This window comes from Trachymyrmex septentrionalis, unplaced genomic scaffold (genome assembly GCF_001594115.1).
Source record: "Trachymyrmex septentrionalis isolate Tsep2-gDNA-1 unplaced genomic scaffold, Tsep1.0 scaffold37, whole genome shotgun sequence".
NCBI classification, from domain to species: domain Eukaryota; kingdom Metazoa; phylum Arthropoda; class Insecta; order Hymenoptera; family Formicidae; genus Trachymyrmex; species Trachymyrmex septentrionalis.
In genome coordinates, this window is record NW_017305536.1 from 1,301,575 (window position 1) to 1,313,769 (window position 12,195).

Below are 12,195 nucleotides of genomic sequence, written 5' to 3' on the forward strand. Positions count from 1 at the left end.
CCCGCGAAAACGCTATTTGGCACATAAGTATTATATCACATCAAGCTCCAAATCATTATATCGCTCTGTTCGATCGTTCCATAGACCACTGCCTAGCTACAATTGCGTTCGCCTTTTCGTATCGACTTACGTGAGGTCGTAATTGTCTCCGTCGATCTCACATCCCCCTCCCCCCCCCTTCATGCACCGCAATCTCCCCTACATTCGTAAATGTAATTCGAAGACGGAGAAGCGCGTGACGCGCCCCTACGAAAATAGAGGCGACGTGTCGAGCATGGTGATCAGGTTCGCAGATGCGCGTTGATCTTTCGATAAATAATGCTATAATCCCTTCCGCAACCATAACCATTTTTACCGTAACTGTTGTACTAATATATCGATGATCCGCTAATTCCCAATGTGTCCGTCCCATTTCAACCCTCTTTATTACGCCCTCTCGCCCCTTTTCGCCCCCTGCCACTCAATCGACTATTAACCGTCTCGGCTGTCGCCGCTTTTACATTAGGGTCAATAAATTAACGGTGAAAATACTATAAGTACTAGGCATTTATATTAAACGAGAAGCCCGTCACGCGCCCACGTACCGGGATTTAATCGCGCGAGCGATTAGCTTCTAGCTTTTTCTCACTCTATTCCGACCTTTCGTTCGGCGCGTCGAACGCAGTTATTTTATATGTATATGATGGAGACATTCAAACAACTGGCGGTCGCAAGATAAGATTGCCACGTGCGGCGTCTACGCGTTTGGACGCGTGCGATCGTTGCGGAAGATGCTGCGAGATAGACCAGTTTCTATTTATTCGTTTACTCTTCTTTTTTGTTTTTCTTCTTTCTTTTCGTTTCTTTTTTCCCCGATATGACCGTCCGGAAATCGGCCGTATCGTTAGTCTCTCACACACACATACATACTAAGAGAAATAGGAACAACTTTTTGGCCATGCATCGTGTCGCAACGTGTACGTGATATCGGCTACGTATCCAAGTCCGATAAGAAGACCGGCACGAGTTGCGCATCCGAATCAGCGCGCGATTGTCTTATATTATAAAAATTATGCGTACATAACCCACGCTCCGTGCGCACACACGCCGAATGTAGGGACTGAATTACAACAAGCTGCTTGATTTTTGGCCGCTAGTTCAATGCCGGTTATTTCTAATCGTTATCTCTACACGTTAGCTACCGATGATCGAGGTCTACCGTGACCATATAAGACACAACCTTCTTAGAATGTTATGTGAATATTAAATAAAACAGATAAATAATATTTCTATAACATTCTAGAAATATTGTGTGCTTATAAGGAAGTTCCATACGGACTGCAGTTTTGATTACGATGCAGGAGAATATACAAGGAATACCACCGATGTGCGTAAGAGAAGTCGTCCTCCATGTAATCGTCGCCCGTGTAATGCAGGAGCAAGTTACCGAAACGAAAGATGCCACAGGAGAGACGTGCGAAAAATTAGGATGTCTAACAGATGTCTTTTAAAATCTTACGACGTCCCATTGTTCCAGTTTGAATCGCTTGGACCGTTTGGAATTTTCAATGCATTCGGAAGAGTTCGCTTAAGAATTTCGATTGAACAAAAGCGAACAACCGAAACATCTTGCACAAGAACAATTTACGAACTGCGGCCATCATCGTATATGGTAAGATAAACACCCGGATCTTGATACAGATTGTCTCGAAATTGCGTTGTACTGCGCAGCGATAAAAGAAATCCGCAAATTGACATGCAAAATAATATGCGCGAAAATAGACCTTTAAATTTTTGAAAATAAAGAATTTAGAAAGAAAACAAACTCAATTTCGGCATCCCTTCCCTTGATTTTAATGAGCTTTGGATATATGAACGTTACGGTATTAAAATAAAAGATGTACATTTTTTTTTTAATATTCAACCCCACTTTAAGGGATATAAATACAATTTAAAAACAAAAGTAATTTTAAGTCTTTTTATATAAATATTTAATTCCTTGGTTTCCTCTAATCTCGTGTATTATCTAAAAAATATAAATAGTCGGTTTCTTCTAATCTCGTGTATTATCTAAAAACGCTAAATTCAGTCATGTGTAATAATTTCTATATGCAAAGACAATACAATTTTCAAGCATTAAAAATAAAATCAGCCATTCTTTACGAGATATCAATAGTACAAATAGAATGATATAAACAATGAATAAATTTATATGTAAAACCAAACCACAGTTTTCGAAAAACAATTTTATTGAATATAGCTCCATTTGGTGTAAATTATTTGGAGCTTACACAACATATTCAAAGCTTCAAATCAAGAAGATAGTTGGATTTTCTTGTTTTTTTTTCTTCTTAAAGGCTATGGCACATAAAAAAACTTAAGCAGTAAACAAATCGAGCAATCACAATAGAATCCGTTAGACTATAATGTAAGCAGTAGCGAATCCAACATGTTGATTCCTTATCGCTTAAGTCTTACATCTTAAGTTTCTGTATGTGCCAAGGCTTTAAATGAGCACTACTTTAAATGAGCTTGGATGTCAGATGATGTTAAAATATTTGCTAAATTTAAAGAAGTTGTTGTTATCAATATGACAGCGCATATAAGCTTATCGAGCACTGTATCGAGATCCGCGTACATATTCGATAACAAATCAAACGGACTAACTGATGTAAAGATTACGTATAACGAAGACACCAGCATTTTTTTTCAATAAGTTTATACCGAAGAGCAAGAAAGATTAACGATCGAGCGACGTCGCGACGGAGATGCTCTCGCGCTTTTTTTACTTCGTGGATAGGTCCTTCGCGTTTCGCGTACGATGGCACAGAAATAGAACGTTATATCACAACCTCCGGCGAGAGGTTTCGAGACGCCCGACTCTTCTTTCCCCGAGAAGTAGTATCCTCTTCCAGTTCACTTCTTGTCACCGTCGTGCAGAGAAGCGCAGTTCGCGGACATGTTCCTGCGATCGCGCGTTCACGGTCGGTGTCGCACACACGACACCTGACCGACGACGTTGTCACACTGAGACGGATGATTCCGATTACCAGAAGAGTTCGTAAGCGAGCCTCGACGTAGACGCGGCCGCTGCAGTCGCTGCGGCCGCCGCTGCCGCTGCCACTGCCGACGATGATGACGATGATGCTCCGGGCGGCCAAAGTGGCTGACCCGGAGCTGCGGTTCAATCCTCATCGTGATGCCGCGGACTCGCGTCGTAGCCGCCGATCGAGCCAGAATTTTCGGGTGAGAAGTTCATCATGTCCGTGGGCGACAGACTGTCCTGTGGATAGTAGAACGAAGGATGGTCCGAACTTGGGCCGGCAGCACCGCCACCACCGTTCAGCATCGTCGCCGGCGGCGAGACCGATGGTCGCGCCGACGGACCGGCGCCCGTGCCCGGGTGATGCTGCGTGCCAGTCATATCGGCACTTACCGGTGACAAGAAGTTCATCTCAGTGCCGCCGTCACGGCACCACAACTGCCGCATCTCCTGCCGCCGCTGCCGCATCAGCGACTTGTACTCGGAGATACGCATCTTTTTCCCGTCCACGATGCACGTGCGCTTTGGCCGCGGCCGGTACCTGTAGTCTGGGTGCTTTTCCATGTGCAGCTTCGAAAGCCGCGACTGTTCCTCGTAATATGGCTGTTTCTCCGAGTTTGACATCGACTTCCACCGGGCGCCTGTAACCGATATAAAGGATACGTGTTGAAGTGGAACACGTTTCGCGTTCTTTGATAATTCTCTGCTTGCGATTTATATATTATTTTTGAGTTTTAGCACATACTTGCAGAATTTTATAATTCTATCACATGGATACAATTGATGGATGAACTAATAAATTTATGATATAAATTTATGTTCAATTTATATAATTGATATATGTAATTATATAATTTAAGTAAAATAATGTAGGTAAATTTAAGGCTCAATTATAAAAGGTACTATAATTATAAAAGGTTTTCTTAAAGAATATATCGTTATTACTAAAAAGTAATACAGCTTAAAAAATTAAATTTTTCAGAAAAGTGGAAAAACTATTTTTCAACAATAGAAAATTAATTAATTAAATAATATCAGCAAGAAAAATATATTCTTAAAAATACGATCAAATAGAATCACTTTGGTCATTTTTTGTTTTTCAGAATCTTTAAAATACCATCCTTTTTAATATCATACAAAATTACGATAAATCCAGAATGATTCATTAAATGTGAACTCGAAAAATATCACCAACAATTTATATTTATCTCGATGAGTTAAAATTACTAAAACATTTTCATCTTCAAACTTTAAAACTGCCTTAACTTTAAATGTTCTCTGTGTAAAAAAATATCCTTAAATATTCTTATATTTAATATTTACAAAAATGACACAGCTCAAAATGTGTCACTCTTATAAAAAGTATTATGTATCTCTTTGAAAACTTTTTAAGAAGTGCTACTTGGCGAACGGACTGTAAAGTTAAGTTAGTTTACTTTTGATGATTGATAGAGTAATCATTAACTAAATTCATGGCAATAACTCACATTTTTAAGCTGTATAACGACTTTGGAAGTAAGGGAATATATAGATAATTATTTCATAATTACATCCATCAGAAAAATCGTTATAGTCGAAGCATTAACTGTAATCGTGCGAGTGACGTGTATGGATCGGGTATACTTACCGAGAATTTTCGATATGTTCGAGTTGTGCATGTCTGGGCAGGCTTTCAAGATCTTTCTACGTTCGTCCTTGGCCCACACCATGAATGCGTTCATAGGTCGCTTGATATGTGGCTTGTTCTCACCCTCCCTTTTCTGCTGCCTCACCATTTTAGCTGAAGAGAAAGAGAAAGAGAGACGGGGCGTTAGATGTCACGTCGTCGTCGAGATTCACGATACTCTCGTGAGAAACGAATCTGATTTCGCGAGGGCGTCACTTGGCGCTCTCAAAACAAGAGCGTAATAGTAGTCTAATCGTTACTCATAGAAGTGCTTACCTTTTTCCGTTATGTCTTCCGCTACTTTATATCCCGGATCTCGCCACACTGCAATTTCAAAACCGAATATATCATATATACGAGATATGCGACGTTACGTGGAAGACTATTATGCATAGTTTATAGCACTAATACAATCATTATAATAAATATTACATGCACCTTACAATATTATTTATATTTTTCTCAAAAAGAAAAAGAAAAAATTTACATAATACTTAATTATTATAATTTCTTTACATGCTATGTGCACATTTAATCTCATTTCTTTCATTCTTGATTTTGACCTGAATTTATATGACACATTATTTCCGAAAAAAGTCCGAAAGATCTGAAGACATTTGTCAAAAAAATGTACGCTACGTTTGAAACTATATTAAGTGTATTCTTTGTATCTGCTTCGCGATCCGTCTCGCGATTAACGCGACGCTCGTTCCTCCACGTCCACTTACTGTGAGGCGTCGAGAGAAAATCCTGCTCCTCCTGAGGCGGTTCCTCCCGAGAGCCAGAATGCTTGATCGGTCTTTGAGTCTGGGCCGACGGTGGCATCCCACCTGTGTTCGATGGCAATCCGTACAGCCCGTGCATCGCGAAGTGCTTTTCCACGGCCGCGACCGCAGCGGCCGCCACGGATCCTCCTGGTCCGCCGGCCTCGTCTTTGGCCATTACCTTGCCCACTGTAACGGGTTACCGGAGAAACGGAGTGAAAGATGCGTAATGGAGATACGAGAACGAAAGAGTTCACGTTTTTAAGATATACTTTACAGATATCTTTTAAGATATATAGAGTAAGATGTATAAAGTACTAAAAAACAAAGACGTAGAGCGGAGAATGCGATGTTCCTGACTTTTTACGCGTCTTACGTTTTTTTATTTCGTCAGTTTTATTATTTAGCCTTTCGCAGATTATCCCGAATTTCACCACTTACAAGGAAACCATCGAAACTCTCCCATCGATTTTGATGGGCACTTTGCATGTTGTAGACTATTATAAAGTATCAAAGAATATTAATAATATTAATAATACCCGTATTTTTTATCTGCTTATCTGAAAGTTATAACAACTTCTCAAAAATAACGGATTTTTTTTTCATTTTCATCCAATATCTTCGAAATTATGAGGTATATCAAAAAATGTTCTATGTAAAAGTTTTATATTTTATACTCTTAATATAGGTTTTTAATATACTCTCATCTCCAGTTGTTTCGAGACTTCTAAACCTTGACATAAGCAAATAAAAAAGTAATTTTAATACTTTTTTATAATCATATTTAAAGTCGGTGATGGATAGTTTCGACAATTTTCTTGATGATTAGTGAGACTATCTGGATTGCTGAAACGGTTTTTCAAAGGAAATTGGCTTTGACAAAATTTGAAAAAATTCTGGTCTCTTTTAATATTTAGAAATACAACTATATAATTATGTGACTTAAAATGTTTCTTAATTTTTTCATGTCAATTTTGAGGCAGAATCAGCAAAATAATTGATAGTCAAAAAATCGTCTGGGTCTTCAAATTCTCACACAATCTGCGGAGGATTAGTACCGCAGCTAAATAAGACATTAGAATTTTTTCAAATAGAAAGAAATATAGTCTCCGAAAAAAAAATAGTGAAGAGCTTGCTGTCGTTCAATTGCGCTTGTAAAATAAATATTATTTTCAAAATCGTTTGCAGGAATGATTTTTTCGCTACTCCGGATCTCAAACACAATTCCGAAGTTCAGACATATTTTTTAGTACTCCACGTATGTCGCGGACGAAATAACGCGCGGCAACGCGATTGCAACGCGAAGAGATTCGCTCTTAACGTTACAATGACGGCCTGTGGATTTTCTTCCCTTCCTCGCTTATGCGAATCGCGCGTCGCGCGGCCCTTATCGGGCGGAATCGCGTTACGCATCGTTGATTATGAGCACGCCGGTACCTGTGGCAAAAACCAGATGGCAAGTGAAACAGGTTCTCCGGACGGCGAGCAGCCGTGGAAAAAAAACCCCGTCCGCGGACAATCGGGAAAACTAGCCTGCTCGAAGATGATTAAGTGTTCAAGCCGCCGGCATGAAATCGCATACTCTGAAAGGTACCAACCGTGCCTTTCTCTCGTGGAATCCATTTACGGCAATCGGCAATTTGCAATTGTTCCGCGGGACGAACGCGTCGCGTAATCGGCGCAACCACGAGTTCTGGTAATGCTCGGATCGCAACAACGGGCGTTACTTTAATCGCGGTAATTCGGATGAATTCACGAACGGTCGGTCGATTATAATAGGTACGCAATTTGCGAAATGCGCTGTAGTGAAAGCATACACGTATATCGCATAAAGATAATTAACCGTTGTGAATAGCAACAATCTCTCCGGAATATCCGCGAAATGTCATTTCGACACGATACTCGACTTCACCGCTCCTCAACAGCCGGTGTAATCCTGCAGGCTTCATTCTGCTCTCACGCGATTAAAGCGAATGATCACGAATGTTTCACTCACTCGGCGAAGACAGACTGCTGAGATGCGGTGGTAGACCGGCGTAAGGAAGCGTCGGCAGGTAATTCCGCGGTATCGGCAGTCCTGGAGGGAAGAGCTTGGGCGCGGTCGCCGCTAATGGTTGCTCCTGCTGGCCGCTGCTTCCAGCACCGGTCGAGTGCGAGTCACTACCGGGTGACGAGGAAGACGCCGTGGCGCCCGAGGACGTCGATTTCGGCTTGGTGAGGTTCAACGGGGCGTCGAGATCCTGAAGAGGCGGAGCCGTTGGCGCTACCGCGGATGAAATCGGCGCCGGCGACGACGATTCCTTCTCCATTTGCGTGGTCATCTGAGCGAGATGTGCGGTCGCCCAGCTTGGACCTTCTCGGTGGCTGCTGATCATCTGCGAACGAATGAAAAATCTCACGTCAGACTAATGAGTCGGAATTTCTCGATCGGAATAGTACTAATGTTAACTTGGCGTTACTAATATGAAGTAAAGTTTATTAAAGTTTAGCTAATTTAAGAAACTCAAATCAACGTGCAATTTTTAGAATACTTGGAATTAAATTTGGTCCTCTCAGACGAAATTATACCAAATAAAATTTATGTTATTAAAAGTTATTAAAAATTGTTTTTATTACAATAATAGGGCAAGTGTAAAAATAATATTATACATAACATATCTGGAAGTCACGCATATTTCGCCTTAGTAACAAGTTAAAACTGTATACATTTGTTTTTAATAAATGTTAGGATTTTAAAGGTTTTTCTCATAATCAGATTTTTATATCTCTGAAACGAGCATTTCTTGCAGAAATCCAATTTAATACTAATAAAAATAGTGATTAATTATTAATTTTGAATATTAAGGCCCGTATATCTTTAGCAACTACATTAGTTGTGTGACGTCAAAAGCGAGAAATGACATTCAATAAATTAATTGCTCTTACGTACAGCATTATTTTTTAATTTTTTCTTATAAACATAATAATTTCATAATTTTGAAATCTGTAAAATATACGGCAAATTAAGACTAATTTATCCAATATTTCACGTAGCAATGTAATTAGCTATCATCATGCTGGTTTCTAACAACTGAGAAATATACTATTATATTATATATATATATATATATTTCAGGAATCATTTTATAGGAAGTATTCTTCCATATCGGACAAATGTCTTAGTTTACCGCATATTTAATAAGTTTCAGGATTATGAAATTGTTTCAAAGAAAAAAATAATATTGTGTCCAACAATTAATTAATTACGTGTAACGCCTCTGACGTCATACGACTAATGTAGAACCGCAAGAGACAGCCTTAATAAAGTACTGTTCGATGCTTAACAAGTAATTAATCACTACCTTCCAATATTAAATTTCTGTAATAACAGGTATACCGAGATATAACTAATATGGAGAAAATAGTGCGTGATATTATGAAAGAGCGAGCGTTACATAGAGCTATACGATACAGGCGATACAGGCGATACAGGCGATATCGATAATCATCGGGTCACGTACATTGGCGATGGAGTTGATGTGCTTGTTGCCGGTGGTGGCGGTTGACGTGGCTGGCGGTGGAGGCATGGGCGACTGCACGGGCAGCCCTCTGAGCTGTTCAAGAAACGGCAGAAACATCAGTGACTGCGGCCCCGACATGCTCAGCTGGCTCTTTGTCATCTGAGCCTGCAACTCCTGGATGTTGTGCTGCATGATGTGCTCTTGCTGCCGCTTCAAGTGCTCCGTTTGCAGCCGCTGCATCTCGATTTGCTTCTGCGAGTCGACCGTCATGTGAGCGGGATACGACTGTAAAAGCATACGGACCACTAATTAAAGGGACGCTGTGCATGCCGGCTCTCATACAGAGGAGTTGTGAGATCCCTTGCACACCATCGCGAGGGTGACCGTTCCACCTTGACAGCGGCTTATCCGCGTGCCTCGTGGATGAAATACGTCGGACGTATTGCCGGGACAATGCGAGTGTGAAGTAAATTGCGCGACGCGATTGCCACTTTATACCGCCAACGACTCGATGCGTCGTAAATACCGTTTTGGGCTCCCTCGTTATATTTCGCCTATATATACTTTAGACTTTGAGCGAATAGCTGCGAATAAGTACGTTATTATGCGAAGTTGCCCGAACGAGATTTATTTTTTCCATTACTGTGAAAAAAATTACGCAGCGCAAAAGTCATTTAGACTTTTTAATAACCTGACGCAATCCACATCGTAAAAAATTACATATAAAATTACAGTGCATAATTTTGGAACTTATTAATATGTACATTTACATGTAAGTGAAGATACAACTTAGATAATTATTTTTCTTTATAGTAATTAAACAAACATTGCAAAATATTTTGCAAAAGTAAATTTGCAATGAATTTTAAGTTTGCAGAGAAATATTTATCATAAAATAATTTATCAGCATATTATGTACAATTATTTTTCTTAAGCTATATGTATATGAACGTAAAAATGCAAATATATGTATGATGTTTATTATATTATATAATATTACAAAAATTTGTACATTTAAATAAAAACTATACAATATTTTTTATTATTATCAATATTTCATTGGTAGCAATTTCCTGTCTAATACAAGACATATTTATATAATTAGAAGAAAAACTATTTATTATTTTTTGTGAAAATGCACAGTTTTTAATATTTCTACTATAAATTGTATAACGTTTACACATGTTATTTATATAATTCATGTACTTCATATACTTTTTTACAGTGCAGAAACATTCTAAGCGAACACTTTGTTGCTTGAATATATAATTAAAACGTGCATTATGACAGTTGCACCATATTTGCAAAATATTTTTTAGTTTTTAATGATATTTTAATTATATAAGTTTAGCTAACGAGGTCATTATGTTACATTTACTAAACTTATATAAACACCACGTTATTTCTTTTATTCAAATTAAATAAAAAAAATTGTTTTGCGTCGCATTTCAATTTTTACTGATTTTCTAATGCAAAAATTTAAAAACTGCAAAAGAAATCGATGCTTCTTGATGTTTGAAAACAAATCGACAATTCGAATGGCTATCTCGAGTAATCTATCTATTGTTTTTTTTCTTTATTAGGATAAAAATCTTTTATAAAATATGCTAATTATAAATATTTGTTAAAAATATAATTTAAAAAAATTTTTTTTATGATGAGATATATTTTTATACTGACATAACTGAATATAAAAAGAGGCGGATTTATTAAAAATTTCGCGTTTAAAGTTATCAAATGTGTTTTAATACGAAATGTATATTACGATGCCAGTCATAAATGCATTCTGATAAATGTAATAATATACAATAATACGTCAAAAAGATGATTACTTCATAACCAAGTAGTTAAAGACCTAATTGCGTGTGTGATTGGTAATATCGCGCGATTAAGCGGTTCGCAAGCCAAATGCATCGCCAGCAAATTTTTGCGATTAACATTGTATTAATAGCTTCGAAGAAGCACGCCGGCAACGCGTTTAGACGAGTATCCGATCCACCCTCCATAGGAACGCAACAATTTACGCGACAAATATCATTGTACTTTCCTACGTCCTGGCTACGATCCAGATATGCGTGGAGTTTATTTTAGACGATAAGGAAGACGTTTATTCATCCAGTCTGTGCACCAGCTGAGATGTCACGCGTGCGCGCGCGCGCGACGCTGGATGCACCCGCGGTCGCCCTTCTCCGATTCTGAGTCGCGCGATTATTAATTTCATGACGCTCCCAATGGCGGTTCTCTCGGGAACTTTATCGCTGAGACGTAGAACCGACGTAGCAAAACACTGGTTTATATTTTATAAATAGTTATGACGGAAAATAAAAACTGCAGGGCGACACAAAAATCCGCGCAAAAACATGCAGCGTTGCACAAGCGATGATAAGCGTGACCTTCCGTGTCGATTGGACATTGCCGGATACTTCTTATTGGTTTCTGCGGATTATTAAAAACGATAGAGCGAAAAAAAAAACGTGGACGTATGAGCATATTCTAACATATTAACGCGCGAAATGATTACAATGTACGAAGCGCAAGATGTCAATATGTCGATCACTTATCGATATAAACAATATGTTTTTCAACTACAATATTAAAACCTATGTAGAAAAATATCAATATTTAATTTTAACAAATAAAAGTCAATTATTTTTTCTCTATACATTGCAAAAAGAACGATTTTGCTGAAATATCTAAAAATTTAGCTGGATATAGAGATGAAAATAATTTCCCTGAATCATCAAAATAATTATGTAGAACGCTTCAAGTGTTGATAATACTGTTACAAAAAGTTTAAACATTTTGACCAGTTTGAGCGTTCAACATAATTTTTTTGATGGTTCAAACAAAATTACTTTCGGATCTATTATATATTTAACTAAATTTTTAGATACTTTTTAGTAAAATCATTTTTTTCCATGATACTTTCTATTGTGATTTAAAAAAGGAATAATAAAGTTATAATAATTAATTCTAATTAAAAGTTACATAATTATATATACAATAAAATTAATAGGCTCTTTAAAAAAAATTCTAAAAAATAATAAATCAAATGCCAATTTAAGCCAACACTAATTATTAGTGTATATTTTTATATCATTTATTCAAAGTGAATATTAAACGTAACTGTGCGTAATATTCACTTTGAATAAATGATATAAAAATACACACTAATAACCAGTGTTGGCTCAAATTTGCATTTGATTTATTATTTCTTAGAATAATTATATATATATATATATA

At 37.8% G+C, this 12,195-nt stretch overlaps 1 protein-coding gene across 5 annotated transcripts in view; it reads right to left on the reverse strand.

The window, feature by feature from the left end:
• Positions 1-2,245: 2,245 nt before the first annotated feature.
• The window catches only part of LOC108750822 (transcription factor SOX-5-like), a 191,252-nt gene continuing 181,302 nt past the window's right edge, over positions 2,246-12,195 (reverse strand). For 4 of the 5 annotated variants that reach the window (XM_018490603.1, XM_018490604.1, XM_018490606.1 and 1 more), the window contains 6 exons: positions 8,953-9,237; positions 7,449-7,827; positions 5,417-5,641; positions 4,965-5,012; positions 4,650-4,802; positions 2,246-3,663 (listed from right to left, as the gene is read on the reverse strand). In XM_018490603.1, coding sequence (XP_018346105.1) covers positions 3,164-3,663; positions 4,650-4,802; positions 4,965-5,012; positions 5,417-5,641; positions 7,449-7,827; positions 8,953-9,237 — 1,590 coding nt within the window. In that variant the 3' untranslated portion in view covers positions 2,246-3,163. The remainder of the gene's footprint in view (positions 3,664-4,649; positions 4,803-4,964; positions 5,013-5,416; positions 5,642-7,448; positions 7,828-8,952; positions 9,238-12,195) is intronic. The other variant, XM_018490607.1, reaches the window with a different exon arrangement.